The 24930-nt window shown below is 40.5% G+C and overlaps 1 protein-coding gene across 1 annotated transcript; it reads right to left on the bottom strand.

The window, feature by feature from the left end:
* Positions 1–1014: 1014 nt before the first annotated feature.
* Positions 1015–9733, bottom strand: Cln5 (CLN5 lysosomal BMP synthase). The gene is made up of 4 exons (XM_021258663.2): positions 9532–9733; positions 6649–6814; positions 5796–6021; positions 1015–2219 (listed from the first exon to the last, which is right to left on the bottom strand). The coding sequence occupies exons 1-4, from the start codon at positions 9678–9680 to the stop codon at positions 1708–1710; spliced, it is 1053 nt and encodes a 350-aa protein (XP_021114322.1). The 5' UTR covers positions 9681–9733; the 3' UTR covers positions 1015–1707.
* Positions 9734–24930: the final 15197 nt, after the last annotated feature.

The raw sequence follows: 24930 nt of genomic DNA, 5'->3' as shown, positions 1-24930 counted from the left end.
GGTGGTGTTGCCTGAGTTTAGCCACTAGATGGTGATAATTCGAAGAGCCAGTTTCTTGTGACACTCCAAGGAGAGGTTAAAGAGGCAACCCCAATTAGGAATGGTTTAGGCACTGTAGGCCAAGTGAGGGGCAGTGGAAGAAAATTCTCCCTGTGCTTTTGAGGAAGACTAGGTAGAATGGTGTAGTGCAATGCTGCTCAAGCTTTCTGTGGTGACTGAGTTTTTATTTTCAGACTTAGGCCTACACTCGAAAAACAAAGACGAAAATAAAAGCTCCAGAGTTTTAAAAAAATTGATTCAACAGAATAACAGTACTTTAAAAGTTTCTAAATGTTTCCACTCAGTAGCTCCACTTATTTCATAGACTAGTAACATTTGGTAGCCGAACACTGGTCCAAGGACCACACTGTTGAATATCACTGAAAAACTTGTATCTAAATTCATCAGCAGAACCTGAATTCAGTATCTGGCTTACTAATAGGGTAGCCATGGAAAGGTCGCTTAACCTTTGTAGACCCCAATTTAATCATTTGGACGAGGTAAACAATGATTGGGCTTTTATGAGAGCTCAATAATGTACTAACCTCTCAGGAAGCACTCAAATGTTAGCTGAAACTAAAGAATATAATTGGTCCACTTACATATGAAACATTGTTTCCTCTGGTTTCCATCTTACTCATGTATTTTCCATGAACAGAAAAAATGGCATTCATTTGATTATAACATACTTAAAAGATCTTGAAAGCCTGTCTGATGTCTAACATGAACACTGATTTAGAGATCTTGTCTCTGCAAAATATACCCTCTTCCACAGTAGTGGCAGCATTTGTGGGAGAAGGGAGAACTACAGAAAACAGTGAAGGAGTTAGAAGTACCTGTCCACTCAGAGGTGTCTGCAGCCAGATAATTCCATGCCCCACGTGGTTGAAGAACTGCTGAAGTACTACACTGTTAGCTCAAAGTCTTGATTAACAAAATCCAGGAGAGCTGGCACATAACCCACATTAGTGAAGATCAAAGATGACACCGATTAATCTTTATAGCCACCATTCACTGTGACCTAACTATGCCAAACATACACGACTTCAGTCTTTACAACAATCCTAACAGATGATTCATTTCAAAGATCGGAAAACTAAGGTATAGTGATGTTAAATTGCTTAAATCATAAAACCAGTTATAAACTACAAGGTAGAAAGAATCTTGGCTTTTAATACTATTAACCACATATGGTAGCAAAATTTCTCCAGCTATATTGTCCAATTAAGTCTTTCAAGTTAAGTGAATAGAGCACAATTAGAGTACTAGGCCTACTTTTAAAAGTTACAAAAGCTGTAAAATAAGTGTAAACTACCAAAAAGCACTTAATAAGAAAAAGTGTAACTTAGAAAAAATAGCTCCACCATGAAAATGTCGCTATTGGAACCAAAGAACATACATATTAGGCATGAACGATTGTTCTCCATACTAACTAAGGCTTGGGAATTGAAATCAAGATTACTTAATGTGTTCACTTTAGCCAATATAGTAATTTCATCTTCTTTCCAAGAAGAGTCGAGATATTAATATGCAACAGTTCTACCAAGATGCATTTTACCATTCTGCTCTGAGGAAAAAAGGCTTAAGAAATCCACAAATGTAAAATCACCCCCTAAAAAACAGATGCTGGTGGTTGGAGAAAAAAGAGCAGTAAATAGAATTAAGGTTTTATAAACCAGGAAATGTTTTGTGCCTGTTAGGTAAAGGAATTTCTTCATATGTTATTTTAACAAAAGGGAATTTCATAGGTAAGAACCAATATTCAAAATTATAAAACAAATAGAACTGCCTATGCATAATCACTGAATCAAAAATTTGCAAGAGACTCAACAGAAATTCTTTAGTTGACAAGTGTGGTTTGAAAGGGTAATAAAATCTTTTTATGGCTAAAGCAAGAGTCTTATTTCCTGTTGGCCCAAAAATAGATGTTTCATTTCCCAAATAAGTTGGTTCTCCACTGTAAAGAAATATTCTTGTATAGTTGGTGTCTATCTTCTTGAACTCTGCTCCAAGTTCAGCCAACTTCTCATATGTCCGTAACACAAATTTTGAACAGTCGTAGGACTCAAACCATGTCTCTGCCCCTTTTTCTGGGCTGGCTTGGGCAGTCCATGTCTCATAATAAATTCCTGTTTCATTGTCCTGTTTCACCCACTTTGCCATTTTGTTAAATGTGTTTCCTAGTTTAAAAACAAAACAAAACCTATATGAACAGCAAACTAACATTAGTTCTAAGTAAATATAAGATTTGTTTTGAATTTCCCAAACTCATGACAGTAATCCAAGCTCAGCCAATTTAAATTATATTCTTTAAGGCATTGCTGAATTATAAACATTAGACATAAGCACACAAAGAGAAGGCTTCCTAAAATCATTTGGGCTATTGTCAAGAGGGAGATTATACAAATGCAGCACCCTTTACACTATTCAAATTTTGGATTCAGAGTCAGAAAAGGAAAGCAAAGAAGGAATTGTGGAAAGAGGAAAAGGTGAATAGGCAAGGACACTGTCAGAAAAATAGGATGGTAAAAGTTGTGCTTTTCTCTTACAAAGCATGGGATACAACCAGCAATGAATGAGAAGCAGCTGCACCAGAAGGCTGGCCTTCCTTGAATACTTTTCCCCACTGTACTTGCACAGCTGTTGGAATGCAGCTAATGACTTCCCACCCACCCATCAAATTCTTCAAAGAACCAACCACACTGGAAATGTTTTTGGCCAACCTATACAGGCTCCAAAATTGCCAACTCTCTCTGCTACTACCCCTTTGTACCAGATCAAAAGCATCTTCCCAAATATTTAGAAAACGTGCTCTACATGGCTACAACCCTCATCTGGGCATTTGTAATGCTCAATAGAGCTAGGCTTCAATATTTCACTCAGTCATTGTACACAAACTTTTCTTTGGCTACTCCAACTTGAGTCCATAAAATAAATACTTCATTGTTCTGTGAAATGAATAGAGTGTCTGCCTTTATCAATTTAATGGAATTTCAATTGTGGAAGTATATAAAGCCTGTTTTCTTAGACCTAGAGGCACTGTTCCTACCATTCAACTTTGAAAAGCTACTGCTATACTTAAAGAGATGTGGCACTATTGTACTTCAAAACACTGTGTTGTAATATGAAGAAAAGGTCACTGACAGAACATGATCACAAGTCAGATGGACAACTTAAGATTTAAGTAGTAGCATATTACAAAATACATTACAGAAAACAAGGATTACTTGTTCATATGATAAATGTAGGTCAGAAGGAAAAGTCAGATAATGATGTAGGTGGAAATGGAAATAAGAGACGTGAACTGGCTTGGAAGAAAAGAAAGCAGTTATTTATTTTACTGAGCATTGTGGAAACAGATGGACTTTCATATTGTTGGGATGGTTTGGGACACATTGATTAGAAAATAGGAGGGATATCAGAAAATTGCCCTGTGTTCTCAGTTAAAAGGTCCCCAGATGACATTTACAGGATCTCAATTCTAGCCTTGGTTCTGCTATATCGAGCTCTATGACTGAATAAAAGTCATACCTTACCTGGCTGAGCCTCAATTCCTTATTTGTAAAAACACAGGGTGTCCCTTCTCCACTGCTGGTGGGAGTGTAGACTGGTGCAACCACTGTGGAAATCACTATGGAGATACCTCAAAGAACTAGGACTGGAAGTCCCATTTGACCCTGCTATTCCCCTGCTGGGGATCTTTCCCAAAGAATTAAAAGAATCATACCACAGTGATATATGTGCACCCATGTTCATAGCAGCACAGTTTGTAACAGCTAAAACTTGGAAACAGCCCAAATGCCCATCAACTGGAGACTGGATAAAGAAAATGTGTTTTTTTTATATAATGGAGTACTACTCAGCCATAAAAAATGAGAAATTAGAGACATTTATAGCTAAGTGGATGCACATTGAGGCAATACTCTTAAGTGAAATAAATAGGTCACACATGTGTAAATACCGAATAGTTTCTCTGGTGTGAGAAACTGAAAGTGTAAATAAGGACTAAATGTATAATAGGTAATGTGAAATAGGAAGAAAAGGGGCAAAGGGGAAGGAAGTGGGAGGGCTAGGGGAAAGGATAGAAGGGAATGGGATTAATATGAGAAAATGGAAAAATAGGAACAAAATCTTTGTAAATAGGGAGGAATGGAGGGGTTGAAGGGAGGGCTGGGCAAGGGTGAAAAATAAGAACCAAGAGAAACTATGTATAGGTGCAAATTTCCAATGATGAATGTCATTATATTGTATACCTAAAATGTACCAATGATTAGAATGAATAATCGATAATGTAAAATAGGAAGAAAAGGTCCAAAGGGGTAGGGGTAGTGGGAGGGGCAGGGGAAAGGAAAAAATGATGAGAAATGGAAAAAATGGAAATAAAGCCTTTGTAAATAGGGAAGGGTGGAGGGCGTGAAGGGAGGGCTAGGAATGGGGAAAAAATAAGAACCAAGATGCATTATATAAAGGTACAGTTCCCAATGAGAAATGTAATTGTGTTGTATACCTACAATGTACCAATAAAAGAATTTAATACAAAAAAAAACACATAGGGTGTCTTACTCTCCCCACAGAAATATGAGTTAACATACCTAAAAGGGATTTGCAAAAGTTACATGAGTAGAAAGCCTGATAATTTCCTTAAGTCCTGAGATCCAGCAAGTGATTATTTTTACAAAGAGTGTCTTCATTTCTGATGTTTCCAGTTTGGGGTGCATCAATTTTTAACGTAGAGCTCTGTGAATGTGGCATGGGCAAGTTCTTCTAAAATTCGATGGTAGCATTCTATGCATGAAGCAATGTACCAACAAGCTATTGATAAAAATTCTGCTGAACTCCTTTCATCACTAACCAATAACACAGCACACAAAATTTCAATTACATTAGCAAATTTGTAATACATCCAAAAGCATAGAAACTCTGAGAGAGAAAATACTTAAATTGCTCAAGAGGGCCTCAAATATGAAAGAATATATATATATTTTGAGAGGTAACATGCCAAAGTTGTTAATAGAATGGCCTACTGGACTTAACTGTTAGGGTTACTTGGCTGTGTAACTTTAACCTCTCTCCATATAACTTTTTCTCCAAGGGGAAAATAATTGTAACTATCTCAGGGACTCTTGTGATGATAATGACACACGTACAGCACTCAGAGCCTGGCCTGCTCTTAAGTCCATATGAGTAGGAGCTATTATTTCTTCACATGAAAACATTTTAATATATCATCACTTAGAAGTGTTCTTAGACACAGTTAATAGGGCCTTTAATTGGGTACTTTAGGGATTTCCTTTACTGTTTTACAGTGGTACCTCAGTTCATGAACTTAGTTATTGCCACGATTCTGGTCACAAATGGAATTGGATGAGAACTAAATCAAATTCAGTGGTTAGGTTCCATATTGATCTTATGAGGAAATTTGATTCAGTTCTTGTCCAATTCAGTTTGCCACCAGAATTGTGGAAAGAATTAAGTTTGAGAACCAAGGTACCACTGTATTTACAAAGTCCACTTTAATTTTACAAAGCATATTATTTCATTTTTTTTCTATAGAATAGAGCAAGAGATAAGCTACATATCACCTATAAGTGAACTTGTGAACGAGTACTAGTTTGGGTCAAAGTGTAGTGGTCCCAGAACAGCATTTTACAAATGATCTCTAAGAAGTAGAACATTACTGAAATGTCTCTATGGAAATAATTTTCATTTGCATACTGATAAAATCATCAAATACTGCCACATTTTTTTAAACTTACCTGATATGGTTGCTACCAGAACTAATGTCCCATTTTCCTTCCAGTGGATATCATCAATTCTTTCAAAAAAGCAGGCAGCTCCTTGATTACACCAGAAAGGGGCATCCATTTCAGGTCTGAGATGGGGAAATGTACAATTGCCAAGTTGGAAAAGTTCATACCATTCCATTGTGTAGTTCTTGCCAGTTAAGGTATTCCTGAATCCAATGGCATCATGCATAATTTTCTGGATAAAGATAATACACATATGAAAGCATCTATGAAGTAACTATGGGTCCAGGTAACCTGATGGGAGAAACTGGTACACTACAAATGCACATCGTGAAAAACAACTGTTCAACTGTTCCTCTTTTGTGTCACTATTCTTGTGTTCCTCTGTGGTCCCTCAAACTCCAGGCCCTCATCTACTTTGCTTTTGGCCTCTTACAATCTTAGGAGGGATACGTGCTATGTGGAACTATATGTCATTTTCTTACCCTTCGAAATAAGTACAAGAAGCCTGCATGCCACAGTTCTAGGAACACTCAGTATACCTCCCAGAGTTACATGGTGACCTAGAAAAGTGAGAAGAAGAAGTGTTGCCTGTCTGCCTTGCTTCTTATGTATGTTCTTCCTGCTCATTTTCCAAGAGCTGTGTGTAGCAGGTAGGTTCAGATTTGTAACATTAAAAGGTATTAAAGTAAATGCATTGGTTACTGTTGGGATTACAAAATCTGACCATGACTGTTTTTCACTACTCATATTTAATATTCTAGGGGTAAATCAACAAATTTGATCTGAATACTAGCTCAAGTCAACTTAATAGCTAAATCATTTAATTAACTAGAGTTACAAGATTAAGATGCATCCTTACAAAATGTCCTAGAAGGTCTCCGTATTTAAATTCCCATACAGGGGTTTGTAGTCTAAAGACTTCAATGACATCATCATTCTTCATAACTGGGATCGGCGAGCCAGTGGGACAGAAAGTGTACTTAGCTTGACAGTAAGGATCTGGTTCTGGACGGAAGGAAAAGCGTCTAATAAAGAAAGAGAAGCCATCAGCTTAGATTCTAAGAGGAATTTGGTTTCACACACACTTTAGAATCCAGATTTTCATTTCACCATAACATTTTTAGGGAAAATATTCAAAGCTTAGACCATATAAGTGACTACATATAAACATACATTTTACTTATCCTGTGAACAAACTTTCAATGATACCTTTTTAAATTTTTTTTTGGTACTGGGGATTGAACTTAGGACCTTCTGCTTTCGAGGCAGGCGGCAAAACCACTGAGTTAAATCCCCAGCCCTCAATGATACCTTTAATGGCAAACAATAATATGGAAATATATTTTACATTTACTTAAGAATTAACTTTCATTCAACCAATATTTATTGAGAATCTACTACACGTAGGGCTAGACAGGAAGGAGAGAAAAATAAAAATTCTGGGAGCTGGGAAGACACTAAACATGCCTTGAGGTGCACTGGGGTAAAGTGGTAAACTAAGGAAATAGTGTCATACGGCACAAAGATGAGAGAAATCATTTCCTCCGATGAGGGATGGGTGGGGTTGGGAAGGCAAAGAAAGAGATGAAGATAAGCTTAGGTATGAAGTACTTGTAGAGAAGGGTAGGACAGAAAGGGTTATGAGACAAGTATGCACATCTGAGGTCTCCAGTGAGCTAGGGTTAGGGCAGGACTGGGGAGGGCTGAGCTACCCAGAGGCTGACGTCACTCGCCCTGAGGAATGTGAAGTGCGACCCTAGGGTGCTAGAGCTGGGCAGGGTTCAGCCCTGCAAGCTTGAAAGATTTAAAGCGGCAGATCTGATAGGATTGAATATGCTGAAAAGTAAACCCTATCTTGCAAAATAAGAGGTATGAAGGGGCCAAATTAAGGCTAAGAGATCAGTCAGGAGGTGACTGCATTAATGCAGACAAGAATAGACCAGAGAAGGACACAACCATTGGATAAGGGTGGTGGCTGGGGCCAAATTCAGCCCAACATGCACTGACTGGTTATCTTCTATCCTTGGCACTGGGAGAAAAGGAAGAATAAAAAAGAAGCAGCTTGTATCCTCTAAGACTCTTAAGATCTCCATGATGATAGTCAGATGTACTTTGTAACAATCTTACATCTGAACAAAAATTTCTATTTTAATTTAGCTACTTACCTGGTTTAAACAAATATATAATTATATGTGGGCTTCTTTTACCCACAGCACAATCCCTTTTAGGTCAAACATAATTTATGAAGCATAATTTAAGTATGAACTTAATACCGGTAAACATTATATGCAAATGAAGGAATTGAATGGGGGCATGGACTTAACTGCTGAAAACTGAAGAACAGTAATAAGTCATAGCCAATGACATAGTATGAGGCATAAATAAAATATTTTGGGTTTATAATCTCTTCTTGGTTTTGCTGGATATTACTTCTTTTCGAACATTTTAATATTTTCAAGACAAATCAGCTTCAACCCCAAACTTTTTTTTTTTTTTTTAAGAGTACTGGGGAATGAACATAGGGCCTCGAGCATGCTAAGCAAGAGTTCTAAGTGGCATTAAGCTACATCCACATCTCCCACCTCTATTGTAATTTTTATTTTGAGACAAGGCCTCTCTGTTGTCCAGGCTGGCTTGGAAATTACGACCCTCCCACTCAGCCTTCCAGCAGCTGGGATTACAGGCCTGCATTTCCAGACCTCTTTTCATATACATCAAGTATAAATATTCCATGAGCAGTATACATGAATATTTAGGTTTGACGACAGCTAGTATTTATTAGAGTTAATTCTGTACCCCCAAAAGGTGTTAACTACTATTTCTATTTTTTGACTCTGAACATGTGAGCAAAGGGTTACTGAGTAACTGTCCCATGATCTGACCCGGTTAGACCTGCAGCAGTAGGAATCCAGAATTTACTGACCGAAATACTCCTGCCTTGGAATTCATTATTCTGTCAAGCAAAACAGCTGTGTATATTCAAAAGCTTCTGGCCTTTTCCCCTGCCTGATGTCACCTGTGTTTAGCTACCTCCCATAGTGTTAGACTGGGTCAATACTCTTCTTGGTCAAAGACTGGAATGAAGCATCTGTAATCCCAGCACCCTGGGAGGATGAGGTAGGTCACTGTGAGTTTGAGCCCAGCCTGGGTAATTTAGGGACTCTCAAAAACAAAAACTTTAAAAGGGATAGGGATGTATCTTAGTGAGAAGGCCCTGGGTTCAATGCCCAGTACTTTTTAAAAAATCAGCTTCACAGGTTTGCAGCCCTGTCCTCGATTTATGACTAGTGTTCTATACCTCCAGGTTCAAGAAAGTGGACCAGAGATGGCCAACCTTCCCGTTGGCCCAAGAGGGAACTGGGACTTAGAAAACTAAAATTGGGAAGTTCACTGCAGAGTGGGGCAAGTTGATCACCCCATATATTAAATAATTATGCAGTGATGACTGCTGATAGTGCACGAAGTAAGTAATAAAACAATATCTAAAAAGCGCTCTAAACTACTCAAGGAGTCAGTTTCTTGTACCTAGAAGTCACTGGCGCAATAACCTACTCCCGTTTCGCCCACTATTCGGGACAGCTCCAGCGTCGGGGAGAGAGAAAAGCCCCAGCGCTGCGCGCCCAGAACCGCAGCGACTCCCGGGGGTCCACAGGGAGCTAACCAGAGAGTCTCCCGGGGTTCCCGAAGGCCGCCCCCGCCCCGGCCGTGCGCGCGCCCAGGGTCCGCGCGCCGCCGCACTCACTTGTAGGGCACGGGCCAGTGGCGCCGGGAGGGCCCGCCCGAGGCCCGAGGCCAGCCCGGAGTCGCCGCCAGCCAGAGCAGCAGCGTCAGGACCCAGCGCCGCGGCGCACCCCCCGCACCCCCCGGCACCGCACCCCCCTCCAGCACCATCCCTCAGGCGTGGTGCTTCCGGCGCGGCCGCGCGCGGCGACGCCGAGGCCCCTCCCGCGAGCCTGCGTGCACCCCGCCCGACTCGGAGGCCCCGCCCCTGCGCCGCAGCTGCGTGCGAGTCCCGGGCGCGCGATGACCGAAGGTGAGGGCGTTCCCTGGCGGCGCCCAAGTCTGCGAAGGGTCCCGTGTTCTCTCCTTCTCGCGCCCTGAGCCGACCGGGAAGGTCTCCGGAGCACTCTTAAGGGCCTTGGGGCCTCCTTTTTCCAGCACTGGCCTGTGATGTCTGTGCTTCTGGCTTCAGGTCTCAGCTCCTCTTCTGTGGAGTTTCTCGGATTACCGCCCAGTGACATCCACCAAAACAAAACTGACAGGAGTCTGCCTTCTGGCTTCTCTTCTGGATTCTCCAGCCCTGTCCAGGGCCCACAGGCCCAGACGAGGTGCCAGCAATATTTGAGTGAAGGACAGTCTGTGTAGGGGTGGTGGAGGCAGTGAGGAAGAGAGACCGGCTAGTAATGGGGTCGTGACTTGTTCTCACCTGCCCTGGGCCGGTGGAAATAGTGCTGAACACCCAAGCACTACTGAATCTGCCCTCCTGTGTTGGAGCTACCACTTTATTAGAAGATTCTATATTGCCTTCGTATCTTTGCCCCTTCAACCACTGCAAGAGAAGGATGGGATCAGCTGCCCTGCTTCTGATGAGACTCTCGTGGCCTGCCATGCTGCTTTACGCCTATGCTAATTTATTCGTAGGAACTGCTCCATAAAGGATTTGTCACAGAGTCATCTGTTTAACAAGAGAGCAGCCTGCAATGCTCTTAGACCAGAACTTCACAAGTCTTTCACGTGTGCATTGTAATATTTGTAAATATACTAGAAAAATCCTCTTGGTCAAAGTGACCAGAACTGAGTCGGTGGGCATATGTTGGGGGCTGAAGGGACACTGGCTTCTTAAAGTCTGACAGGCAACACGCAGACCCACACATGCGCACACACAGATTTGCCCACGTGCTGCACAACATTTGAGTTCTAGGGAGGTTCAAGCAGGACCTCCCCTTTTTTGGGGGTACCGGGGATCGAACTCGGTACCTTGCACTTGTGAGGTGGGCGGCGGAACCACTGAGCTAAATCCCCGGCCCAGGACTCCTTTTAACTTCCACTTTTTGTCTAAGCCTTTAGATGAGACATCTGTCTCCTCCACATAGTATTAGCCCCGTGTTTCAGAATGACCAGTGCTAAACTGGCTTCTCCAAAGACCCACCCAAGGTGAGAGGGGAAAGCATTCTAGCTATTAACAGCTGGAATGGAATGTGTGATTTAAAGAGAACTTCTGTGGGCCCACCCTTGAGTATGGTGTAGAAAGTACTCAAAGAAGAGAGCACCCTAAAGTCATTAGAGCATTTACAGTTAATGGAACCATGCATCAGGATACAGTGGAACTTCCATCCAAGTCAGAGCTACAAAAACAAGTTCAGATTGACCGTGACCAGTAGTGGGGGCCCTCTCTTGGGACTGCAGTCCCCACTCTGTCCAGGGAGCTGTCACAGTACGCGAATTTCCTCATGTGCGCCTCAACAGCCTTCGGCTAGCCCCATGTGATCTGGTCCAGTTCTGCCATCTGGGGCAACTTGGATTACACCTGTTTGTCTAGAGTCATTCTATATAATTTTTGGGAAAAATCATTTCATAATTAAAGTATGACAGGCTAAGGCCCAGTGTCACCTTGCCCGAGAGCTGCTATGGCATGTGTAAACAAGTCTGTTTTACCTGTGGTCACAAGCTGAGGCCTCAATGGTCCCATGATGGTGTGACACTCAAGGTAAAGATTACATCAGCAAAAGACATCCTGGTTCTTCAAGAACTGAGTAGTAATAAAAAAAGAGAGAGAGAGAAAGGTTTCACCTGAAGGAAGGACAACTTCCTTATTAGCTTTTTATCTTGTCCCACCTACTATTATAAGAATGTTCTCCTTACTGCCCTCATCAACATAAGATCCTCACCAATATAGGATTATTGCAGCCCTGTGAGTCACCTGATATTCCCTCCAATGATTGTGTGTACCCAATAAATAACAGCTGGCTAGCTCAGGGTGTCTTTGTCTTTGCCCACTCTGAGGCACTGACCTCCCAGCCCCCCATGTACTTTGAAATTACAAAAGCCTCTATTGTCCTTTTTTCTTTAACCTCACCAGTCCCCCTTTCTAGGCAGTTGGAGGATTGATCGCCTTCTGATACCTGTTCTTGCTGTGACTCCACATCCCAAGCCGCTGATGTTTGTAGATTATATTTGCCTGATTTTTCTTTGTACTAGGGAGTGTAAGCTAGTCAGTCACAAACTTTGATGGTGTTTTAGATATAAAGCTGAGTAAAATACTCAGCACTAGCACTTTTTTTTTTTTAATACCAGGAATGGAACTTAGGGCACTTGCCAGGCAGGCGCTATGCCCCTGTGCTACATCCCCAGACCTTTTTGTATTAGGTACCTTCCTCTAATCCATGGCTTTTAAACCCTGAGGCCAACAGATATAACTGAATTTTAAATCAACTGGTTTTCCTCATGCCTTTGCCCAGATGGCCTCAGATTACTAGGAACATTAGTGTAGTCTGAAAAAATCAAATTTATGAGGCCATTGCAATATGAGGTTCATTTAGAGAGGGTGGAGTTGAGATGAAATTGAAATGATCAATGTTGGCAGCTCAGAGCAAAGCAAAACTGTGTGTCACCGCACAGCCTACAGGCACTCTAGATTACATAGTGCACCCACAGTCCTCTTATAGGATGGAGGGCCCTAGAGGAGTTGTTTCCAGATTATTGGTATCTAGAAGAAATAATTGAGCAGAACACTCAGGAATAACAAGAGCAAGATTTATTAAAAGTGAAAGAAGCTAAACTGCTCCACAGGATAGGAACAGGCCAATAAGAATAGCTCACAGTCTTGAAAGGGGCAGGCACTGGGGTCACGGGAGGGTCTACAGTTGAAGGTTGACAAGAGTCATGGCCTTACAAGATACCTGCCTTACTTGGCCCACCCATTGGGAAGGGAACTTGACCATGCAAGGTTTGTAGAGGAAGTGTCATGGCCTCCAAAGCCCAGTGGGTGTAGGGGGATACCAGGGCGTGTCAAATCCCCAATGCAAATGAGATTTCCAGATTCATGTACTTTTGGTTTTGCTTATGCCTGGGAGTCTTGGAGCGACACGGTCCTGTCTGGCCTCTCATTTCTTGCCTCACAGCTGCTGTTGTTTATTTGTCCTTGTTCCACCTCCTACTTCAGTCCTATTTCCTTGGAATCTCTGATGTTAAAACAGACATGGAATTTCATATCCAGAGAATCCTCTATCAGAAACTTCACGTCTATCTGAGTTGTAAATTGAGGCTGTCTGAAGTTTTCCAGGCAGAGGTGGAATACTTCATTCTTGCAGATATAATTTCAAACAGGAAATTTCTCTATAATTTTAAGGAACAAAGTTTTAGAGTGAGTAACAAAGCAGGAGGATGTTATGACCCTTTATAATCTACTGTGGCTTGGAAGAAATATTATTTCTGGTAATTTTGTTTCCAGTTCCAGGGATTGAACCCAAGGCCTCAAACATGCTGGGCAAGTGCTCTGTCACTGAACTATGTCCTCAGCCATTTTTATTTTTATTTTGAGACGGGAATTGCTAAGTCAGCAGGCTAGGCTTGAACTTTAGATCTCTTATCTCAGCCTCCCAAATAGCTAGAATTATAGGTTTGTGGCTTTGTGCATGTTGTTTTTTGGTAATTTTAAGGCTGCTTCTGTCTTGTATTCCAGGATGATGAGTAGCAGGGAAGATTTTTAAAGTTTGAACTAATTTTTACTTTCTCATGTATGATTACATGGAAATTATAAACCATTATTCTGATAAAGGGGTTTACCAAATTGCCAAAAGAGTACATAAAACTCAAGGAAAGATAAGAGCCCCTGCCCTCAGCGCACTAATTTTCCACACTGATTTTAATGCAAGCGGTAAGGAATCAGAACTAGATTATCGTGCTTCTAGATTTCACTGTCATTTTCCTCCTTTTCTTTAATGCTAGTTATGGCTTCTATCTAAAATGTCCCCCAAAGTCTCATGTATTCAGGTAGGTCTTTCATAAGGTCACTGGATTATGAGTACTCTATCAGCAGATTAATCCGTTATTGGGATCATAAGCGTTATTGGGAGGTAATGGAAATTTAGGAGGTGAAGGAAGGCATAGATGAAGAAAGTGAGTCATGGGAGGTATGGTCATTGGGACTATATCTGATCTTTGGCCCCTTTTTTCTGGCTCTCGCTTTGCTCTCTCTTTATGGCTCCTACGAGGTGAGCAGCTTCCCTCGGCCACACCCTTATGCCATGATGTTTTTGTCTCACCACAGGCTTAAAAACCACAGAACCAAGTGACCATGCATGGAAGCCCCTGAAACCGTGAGCAAAAACAAATTTGCTTCCTGTTAGTTGTTTTGCTCAGGTATTTGGTTGCAGCAACAAAAATCCTGACTAACAACAATGGTGCCCATGGATACAAGCAGCTGCTTATGTGCATGTCACATATATTTCCTCTTTCCAAATCTGGGCATCACTGACTGTTTTAGGTCATGTAAATATCTCACATATATGAGTTATGACACGTATTCTACTTCCAGGCTAAAGGTAGCTTTCTTCTTAAAAGCAGATACAGGTCTGCATTCAGCATGGGCACATGAGGGCTTAGTGAATTTTTGCTGGAGGAAGACGGAGCTAATAATTTTGTTTTTTTGTTTTGTTTTTTGATACCGGGGACCGAACTCGGGTCCTTGTGCTTGCGCAGCAGGTGACGAAATCACTGAGCTAAATCCCCGGCCCCGGAGCTAATAATTTTAAGATTCAGTAGAGTAAATAGAGATTTATTTCCTGGAGTTTAAAGATTTCATTCTTTAATGATGCAAGAATAAATGTCTTTCAAATATCTTATGAATATATGAGGTTATGCAGAGGAAACTCAGGGAGCATCCTAGCAGAACAATGTAACCGTATTCTTTGCTATTTTTTCCTGTGATCATATAGGAAAACTAGGGTCCATACAAGTAGCCCTGAACTTTCTAAGAACTTGCTACATTTGTAAGACACAAAATATCACAAAGAGCAATTAATTCCTAGCCAGGCTGCCTAGTTTTACTGCCCTTAGTTACTGCCCATGCTCTATTGAGACCTCAAACTTCCCGTTTTAAGAGTCTAAGAAATTATTTGTCCTCCAGCGCTGATGCAGACAAACAGATGCAATGGTGTCTCTTAGTCTTCCCTGTCAAAAACATCACTTTAAATCCCAGCTTTGAAAATGAGCAGTTTAAAAATTTATTGAACAAAATTAAAATTTTGTGGAGAACTAAAAGATAATCACATCAATACTGACATTTTTTTTCCTGGTTTAAATTCTTTTATTGGTATTTTACATATACAATACGTTTACATTTATCATTGGGTACTTGTACCTGTACGTGATGTATCTTGATTCTTATTTTTTCCCCATTCCCTGTCCTCCCTTCACCCCCTCCACCCTTCCCTATTTACAAACACTTTGTTTCCATTTTTTGGCCTCAATATGCATCCATTTAGCTATAAATGTCTCTAGTTTCTTGTTCTTTATGGCTCAGTAGTACTCCATTTTATAAAAAAAACCACATCTGCTTTATCCAGTTTCCAGTTGATGGGCACTTGGGCTGTTTCCAAGCTTTAGCTATTACAAACTGCCGCTGTAAACATGGGTGCACATATATCGCTGTGGTATGATTCTTTTAATTCTTTTGGGAAGATACCCAGCAGGGGAATAGCTGAGTCAAAGGGAACCTCTAGCCCTAGTTCTTTGAGGTATCTCCATACTGATTTCCACAGTGGTTGCATTAGTCTGCACTCCCACTAACAAAGGAGAAGGGTTCCTGTCTCCCCACACCCCCACCATCATTTGTTATTGGTTGATTTCTTGACAGCAGCCATTCTTTCTGGGGTGAGGTGGAATCTCAGTGTTGTTTTCACCTGCATCTCTCGAATGACCAGTGATGATGAACATTTTTTCATATGTTTATTTGCTGCTTTTACTTCTTTGTCTGCCAAATGTCTGTTCATTTTAGATGCCCATTTTTGAATTGGATCTTTGAATTTGGGGGGTCTGATTTTTGTCAGTTCTTTATATATTCCTAGTAGTCCTTTGTCTGAGGTACAGCTGGTAAAAAATTTTTCCCACATTATAGGTTGTCTGTTAGCTCCGTTGGTGGTTTCTTTGCAGTGCAGAAGCATTTTAATAAGATGAGATGCCAGTTGTTGATTATTTGTGCTAGTTCCTATGCTACTGAGGTTTTGTTCATAAAGTCTTTTCCCATGCCAATGTCTTCAAGAGTTCTACCTAACTTATCTTCCAGGAAGTATAGTGTTTCTGTTTTAATATTTAGATCTTTAATCCACTTTGATCTTAGTTTAGTACATGGTGATAAGTATGGGTCCAGTAGTAGTATTTGGCAGGTTGAAATCCAGTTTTTCCAACACCATTTATTAAATAGGCTATCTTACCTCCAATGAGGGTGGTTGGCTCCTTTGTCAAAGATGAGGTGGCTGAGTATATGTGTAGTTGTTTCTGCATCTTCTAATCTATTCCACTGATCCTCAGATCTGTTTCTTTGCCAGTACCATGATGTTTTTATCACAGTAGCTTTGCAGTATAGTTTCATGTTGGAGATTGTGATACCCCCTGCCATGTCTCTGTTACCTAGAAATGCTTTTGCTATTCTAGGTCTCTTCTGGTTCCAAATGAATTTTTGGATTGTTTTCTCTAGTTCTGTGAAATATATGTTTGGAATTTCAATCGGCATTGCATTAAATCTATATAGCAGTTTTGGAAGCATGGCCATTTTCACAATATTGGCTCTTCCTACCGAGGAACAAGGGATGTCTTTCCATTTTCATATATCCTCCTTGATTTCTTTTTTAAGAGTGCTTTAGTTTTCTGTGTAGAGGTCTTTTACTTCCTTTGTTAGATTGATTCCTAGATATTTCATTTATTTGGATGCTATTGTAAAAGGAATTGTTTCCCTAATTTCTCTCTCAGTGACTCTGTTATTTGTGTATAAGACGGCTATTGTTTTTTGAGTGTTGACCTTGTATCCAGCTACTCTACTGAATCTGTCAATTAGATCTAGAAGAATTTTGGTGGAGTTTTTTGGGTCTTTCATGTAACATATCATATGGTCAGCAAATAATGACAGTTTAACTTCTTCCTTTCCTATCTTTATTCCTTTTATTTCTTTCTCTTTTCTAATTGCTGTGGCTAATGTTTCCAGGACAGTATTGAACAGGAGTGGTGATAGTGGGCATCCTGGTCTTGTTCTTGATTTTAATGTGAAAGTTTTCAGTTTTTGACCATTTAGTATGATGTTGGCTGCTTTTCATAGATAGCCTTAATCAGGTTGAGGTAAAGACTTTCTATTCCAATTTTCTGTGGGGTTTTTTTTTTTTTTATCATGAATGGGTGTTCGATTTTGCTGAATGCCTTTTCTGCATCTATTAAAATGATCATATGGTTTTTGTCCTTGACTCTGTTGATCTAGTGTATTACATTTATTGACTTACATATGTTGAACTATCCTTGCATCCCTGGGTTAAATCCGACTTGGTCAGGGTGCATGATCTTCTTGATGACCCTCTGTATTCTGTTCTCCAGTAACTTGTTGAGGATTTTTGCATCTATGCTCATTAGGGAGATTGGCCTGTAGTTCTCTTTTTGGGTTGGGTCTTTCCCTGGTTTTGGAATCAAAGTAACACTTGCTTCCAGGAATGAATTTGGAAGTATTGCTTCCCTTTCAATTTCATTCATGAGTTTAAACAGTAATGGTGATAGTTCTTCTTTAAATGTCTTGTAGAATTCAGCAGTGAAACCATCAGGACCTGGGCTTTTCTTTGTTGGTAAAAATTTAATTATGTTTTCAATTTCACTCATTGTAATTACGGTGTTTAGAATTTCTGTATCTTCTTCATTTAACTTTGGCAGTTTGTATGTATCTAGGAATCTGTCCATTTCTTCTGTATTTTCCATTTTATTACAATACAGGTTCTTGAAGTAGGTATTGATGATCCTCTGGATTTCTGCTGGATGTGTTGTTACTTCACCTTTTTCATACTTAATTGCATGGATTTGAGAATTTTCTTTCCTTTTTTGATAAGGTTGGCTAAAGGTTTATTGATTTTATTTATTCTTTCAAAAAACCAACTCTTTAATTCATTGATTTTTTTGTATCATTCTCTTAGTCTCCATGGCATTCATTTCTGCTCTGATCTTTATAATTTCTACTCTTGTACAAGCTTTGGATTTGTTATGCTCTTCTTTCTCTAGGAGCTTGTGGTTCTGCATTAGGTTATTTAACTGAGTTCTCTGTGTTTTCCTACTATGGGTGGTAACTGCTATGAATTTCCTGGGTAGAACTGCTTTCATTGTGTCTCATATATTCCTGCATGTTGTACTGGCATTATCATTTACTGGTAGAAACTGTCCAGTTTCTTCTTTAAATTTTCTGTGACCCATTGGTTGTTCAGGAAAGTGTTATTCAATTTCCATGTGTTTGTGGGGATTCTGAGGTTTCTTATGCTATTGATCTCCAATTTTATTGCACTATGGTCTGACAATATGCAGGGGATAACTTCAGTTCTTTTACATTTACTTAAACATATCCTAAGAGCTAGCATGTGGTCTATTTTGGAGAATGACCCGTGTGCAGCTGAAAAGAATGTATATTCTGATTTTGTGGGGTGGAACACTCTGTAAACATCTATTAAGTCCATTTGTTCAATAGCTTGGTTCAGTTCTAGAATTTCATGGTTGACTTTTTGTCTAGATGTTCTGTCTATTTGTGATAGTGAGGTATTGACATCCCCCACCACAATTGTATTAGTGCTTATTTGGTTTTTCATGTCCATTAATATTTGTTTTGTATAGTTGGGGGCATTCGTATTTGGTGCATATATATTTATGATTGTCATTTCTTCGTCTTGGACTGTTTCCTTCACAAGTATGTAGTGACCACCTTTGTCTCTCTTCATTAGTTTTGGTTTGAAATCTACTTTGTTTGCAAATGAGATTGCTACCCCTGCTTTTTTCCGGGTTCCTGTCAAGTACAGTACTGTTTTCCATCCTTTTACTTTCAGTCTATGAATTTCTTTTTGAGTTAGGTGTGTATCTTGTATACAGCATATTGTTGGATTTTGCTTCTTAATTCATTCTGCCAGTCTGTTTCTTTTGATTGGTGAATTGAGACCATTAACATTGATGGTTATAATTGATAGACATTGACTCATCTTTGTCATGATGTTTTACTGTTGTTAGCTCTTTTATTTTTTATTTTTCCCCCTTTCCCTTTAGGTTCTTGCCTTGCCTGGTGGCTTCCCTCTGTTGGGTCTCATGGAGTTGTGGCCTTCATTGTCTTTTCCTAGGATATTGTTTAGAACTGTTTGGAATGCTGGTTTGGTGTTCATGAAATTTCTCAGTTGTTCTTTGTCGTGGAAGTATTTAATTTCCCCATTGATTTTGAAAGATAATTTTGCCAGATACAATAGTCTAGGTTGGAGGTTATTTTTTTTTAGGGCTTGAAATACTTCACTCCAGGCTCTCCTTGATTTGAGGGTTTTTTTTTTGAGAAATCTGCTGTGATTCTGATGGGCTTTCCTTTGTAGGTGATTTGTTTCTTTTCTCTACCTGCTTATAGGATTTTGTTCTTCTGTTGGGCTTCTGGGATCTTGACTATTATATGTCTAGGTGTAGATTTTTTTTTATTATGGCTAGTTGGAGTTCTATATACCTTACTTTTCTGTGTGTCCAATTCTCTACCTCTGTCTGGGAAGTTTTCTACTATTACTTCTGTGAATAGTTTTTTTAATGTCTATTGTACTTTCTCCTGTTTTTTTGTGGACTCCTATCAGTCTTATGTTATTCTTCTTTGCATCATCTAGCAGCTGCTGGATTGGTTCTCATGGTCCCTTACTATTTTTGAGAAATCTATTTTCATGGTCTCTAACTGCAATCCTGTCTTCTATATCTGATATTCTAACTTCACATTCCCTTAATCTGCTGTGAATACTTTCAGTGCAGTTTTTTTGGGGGGGTACCAGGGATTGAACTCAGGTCCTTGTGCTTGCACAGCAGGTGGCAAAACCACTGAGCTAAATCCCCGGCCCCTCAAAGGAGTTTTTAATCTCCTAGATATCTGTTTGAATCTGTTTCATGGATTCCATTTCTCCCTAATGTTGGGTGATCGTGGTTTCCATTTCGTTCTTATGCTGGGCATTCATGGCTTCTAGCATGGTTCTGAGCTCATCTATTTTTTTAAATCTGTTTCTGTTCTAGAGCCTCTAATCATGTCTTTCACTATGCTCACCATCTCTGTAGTTATCTGGGAAATTATTTCTGCTTTGAATTTTTCTAGAGCCTCATTCATCTGTTTTGTTACTTCCTGTGCTATCAGTTCAGGGTGTCCAGGTGGTTGATTATCAGACTTTTCCACCTGGTTTCCCCCAGAATTTGCCTTTTGTGTGGTGGAAGTCTGAGTTTGTGCCTTGCTTAAGTGTCTTCTCATTTTTGTTTTTGGCACTGTCCTGGGTTTAATTCCTGGGTTGATACCTCAAAATTGCTTATTGTAAGTGTCTTTGTTGCTTGTATTTAGAATCCTTGTGGCATGATTGCTTTTCAGAGGTGTCTTCCAGATATAGCTGGTGTTTAGATTTTGAGTTTCTAAAGACTCTGAGGCTATCTCATTTGTATTACACCAGGAAGGCAATCACAACACCTTAGCCCAAATGATACAATGAACAACAACATAGCATCAAGCACAGCTGAGCAAATGACAATTTGTGATAGTTATTAATCTATCACCTTTAATTGTGTGAATTAAATAAAAGTCAAGGACCAGCCCAACATTTCTTTATAGTGAATAAACTCTTCTTCAGTGTAGCAACTTTACCCTTCAGGATGGGGAGTTAGAAGGAGTTGGGGAGAGAGGGATAGGTAGAAGGATAGGGGAAGGTTAGCAGTGAGGCCAGAGGACATAGAAAGATCACACAAACTCTAAGAAACTGTTGAAGACCAGAGGAAAAGACAGAATAAAAGAACAAAGATGAGAACAGAACCTAACAGCAGTAGGGAGGCTAGAACTGTAGTTATTTTCCTTTAAAACTAATGACAATCGAGAGAAGAAAAAAGAGAAGAAAAGAAAAATAAGCAATCCAAATTAGGGCCAGAACAGGAACAAAAAGAGAGATGAAGAACAATGTGGGACAGTGAGAAAACGGTAAGAGAGAGAAAGAAAAGAGAAAAGAAAGAAAAAAAAGAAGAGAAAAATAAAAATTTGAAAAGTAGAAAAAAAAAATTAAAAATAAGAGAAAAATATTTTTTCAAATAGCAAATAAAAATGAAGGGCCTCCTTCAGGGTATGTCTCTGCTGTCACAGTAAACAATGTGGGCAGCATAAGTCAATGAGTCTCAGCAAGACAGTAGCAGACCCGTGAAATTCAGGCAGATTTCAGGCTGCAAATCCCAAGTTGAGTTCCCTGTCCTCCTGCAGGGTTGAACTCTGCAAGGCTCTACTGCAGGTTCCAGTTGCCCTTCCCCTGAAGATAGTCCAAGTTCTGATGGGAGGTAATGATCCCTCCAACTTAACAAGCACAGTGGTCTGGTGTGCCTTTATTGCAGAGATTCTCTTCACTTTTCTAGTGGGCTTTAGTTTTCATGGAGGAGCCTGAGAGAGGCCCTCTTTCTGTTGTTCACTTCTGCTCTATCTTCTGAAGCTAAAGACAATGGCCTTTATGACCCCCTGTGCCTCTGCAGTGTGGAACCAGGTAGTGGCACAGCGAGGAGGCCAGAGACGTGGCGGGGGGGGGGGATCAGGCAGGCACCTGTGCGGCTAAACTGGTCGCTGTGGGTGGGTGGCGGGGACAGAAGCGAGGGCTCCAGGAGGCCGAGGTCCTCACAGTGGGCCAGCTGGTATCTGTGGGTGGGGCGTGGGGGACCACCATTCTCTCAAAATAAATTAGATGGAGGTTACTTTAGAGTTGTCAAGCTAATGGTAGCATCCACTTTTTTCCCTTGCCCTTTCATTTAACAAAAAAAGAAAAAAAGTTACTGCTTGACCAAAACTAATTTATGGCTCCCTGGTGCACTTTTTGTGCAGAAGAGAAATGGACAGAATCTCTGCAACCTGAGCAAAGCTCCAATGAATGCTGTCTTCAGCAGGCAGGTTTCTCCCTGGACGGGAGATCTTGCCAGAGTCTGTGCCTTCAGTGTCCAGAGGGAATCTGCACCAAGCCCCACCTGCCAGGAGGGGGCGTGCTGCCGCCTGGAGGGCGGCTCTTACCCCAGGCAGCCATGGTTTACAGAGCAGCCAAGCCAGGGACCCTCGCCGTGCAGTGTCTTTAAAGCGGGGCGGGGCGGGGCGGGGCGGGGCGGGGCGGGGGCGGGGCGGAGCGCTAGGTAAGGGCATCCTGAGGCCTGCTGCTCTCTTCCCACTGCAGTTCCTTGTCAAGCCTTTATTTCCTCCTCCCTTGGACTTCCAATCTGCAAACCGCAGCCAATGTTCCTTTCCTGGTCCACTTCCCTGGAGACCTGCGCTTCAGACACAGTGGCCTGGAGCAGAAGCCAAGTCTTGCCCACTCTTCTCTTGTGCCAGCCTAAGACACACTCCCGGAAGCTTAGACGCCCCTCACATGTGAAATATATATAACAAACTACCATTGAGACCAGTTTTAGATTTATAATTCACACCATTAAATACCTCTGCAGCGCTGTTTAATAACCATAACCATTATCTGCCTTCACAAGTTTTTCCTCACCTCAAACTGAAACTGCATCCTTTAAACAATAACTCCTTATTCCTTTTCCTCTCAGCTCCCACACCCACCCCATGACATCGATGCTACTTTGTGTCTCCATGAATTTGCCTCCTCTGGGTAACTCATATAAATGGAATCATACTCTGCAGTATTTGCCCTTTTTGACTGGCTTCTTTTAGCAGGTCCTTAGGATTCACTCATGTAACTTGTGTCAAAATTTCCTTCTTTTTTAAAGCTGAATAATATATTCCATTGTATGCTGACACAGTTTTGTTTACCATTCATCTAGTAAACACTTGAGTCATCTGGACATATGCATTATTTTTACCTTTTGGCTATAAGGAACAATGCTGCTATTGATGTAGGGAGAAGAGATGTAACTCGCAAACCTGCTAGATATCTGAAGCATGAGTTTATGTTCTCTAAAATTGAAGAATAAATTCTAGGAACAATGGAGGTTAAGAGTAGGAAAAAATTACTGAGAGAAAGAAAGCTTCTGTCTAAGAGAGACAGAAGAGGGACTGGAAAATGGGTTGCCTGCTCACCCAATTCCTCAAAGGTATTTTATGGGACAAAGCCATGAGGTGAGGCAGGTTCAGGGTAGGATAAAACTATAGTCAACTAGTAAGATAGCAAGTACAGTTGCTTAGGTAATACTGATCCAGTGAGAAATCACAAGGTTGGCAAAACTATGTACAACCAATAAGATTATGACAAGTACAGTCGCTTAGGTAATATTGATTAAATGGGGATCCAATGGAGAAACAAGTCACATAGTAAGCATACAAGGAATGAGCAAGGATTTTTGGTGGTAAGGGATGGGTCAGGGATCTTTCTTGGATCTTGGTCCTCCACCCAGGTGATTGATACCTACTTAGAATATCAATCACTGCTATTCTTGTTATGCTGGTGTGGTAGTGTCTCTTCTTTTACAATGCTGGCTTTCAGTGAATGTCTCGATTGTCCTCCCTCTTGGCTCAACTGTCCTCCATGTTGGCTCCTCAAGGGCCAGCCTTAACTGCCTACAGATATCAAGTAACTTACCTATCTACAATACAATGAACATGGGTGCACACTGATCTGTTTAAATCCCCTCTTTTAACTCTTCTAGGTACACGTCTAGATGTGGAATTGCTGGATCCTATGGTGATTCTGTATTTCACTTTTTGAGAAACTGCTACAGCAGTGCACCTTTCTTTTCTTTCTTTCTTTCTTTTTTTTTTGTATTGGGGATTGAACTCGGGACTTTGAGCTTGCGAGGCAGGTGCCAGAACCACTGAGCTAAATCCCCAGCCCCTTTCTTTTTAATAATAGTTAAAATTTTTTTTGTCTATATGACTTGAAGTTTGAAGTCAGAGGACATCTGTATTCCATCTCTTGGTTGAGTTTCCCCAGGAGGAAAAAAATGACTTCTTCAGGTCATTAATAGTTAGTGACAAAGACAGTCCTAGACCCCAAGTCTCCCAACTCTAAAAATTATGAAGGGAAGTAGCTGGACCCTGTTTCCCTTGAGGGGTATTAAACTTAATATGGCTGTTATTCATTCATCTGTTCAACAAGTAGTTATAGACTTCCCAGTGGTGAAGGACAAAGCCCTTGTGTCCTGGTTGTGATTGTTTAATGAGCCAAGGTCTCCTAGGTGAAGTCTCTCCAAGCAGATGGAATTTTGTGTTCTTAATTACAATGCAGCAAATGCTCAGTGCTTGCTAACAGCTCCAGGGGACTTGTGCATGTTGAAACTGTTTCCCTCCTTGGGCAGGTGGATTAGATTAATTCAGCAAACAAGTGAAGGTCAGCCTGTGTTTTTGTTGTTATGTTTTTGTACTGGGGATCAAACTCGGGACCTTGTGCTTGCAAGGCAGGCAGTGGAACCACTGAGCTAAATCCCCAGGCCTGAAGGCGAACCTATTTGCTGCATTTTTGAATTAAAACCAAATCCACATTTCTTTGCATCTGTTTTTCCTGCCCTTCTAAATGTCCTACTATTCCCATTAATAACAAACTATATATTATTTAGAATCTCATATATGTATGTGTACATATATGAAGTATAATCAAAGACTATGGTGAATATTTAAATAAAAATAAAAGAATGAGGGCCGGGGATTTAGCTCAGTGGTTCCACCGCCCCTGCCCCACAAGCACAAGGACCTGAGTTGGATCCCTGGTACCAAAAAAAAAAAAAAAGAATGAACAGATGAATGGATAAAAAATGTATTTATGCACAATAGAATACTTTGTTATAAAGAAGGATGAATTTAAACCATTTGTAGGAAAATGGATGCACCTCAAAAATAATGCTAAGTGAAATAGATCAGACACACAAGTTTAAATATTTATATGGCTTTTCTTATATGAGAAAACCAAAGTCTAAATAAAGAGCAAAATAGAGGAAAGAAAGGTGGTGTTTG

Source organism: Heterocephalus glaber, unplaced genomic scaffold, assembly GCF_053883595.1.
Source record: "Heterocephalus glaber isolate CG9 unplaced genomic scaffold, H.glaber_assembly_v1.0 deba00001577, whole genome shotgun sequence".
Taxonomy (NCBI): domain Eukaryota; kingdom Metazoa; phylum Chordata; class Mammalia; order Rodentia; family Bathyergidae; genus Heterocephalus; species Heterocephalus glaber.
This window is presented reverse-complemented; position numbering and strand designations above follow the sequence as displayed.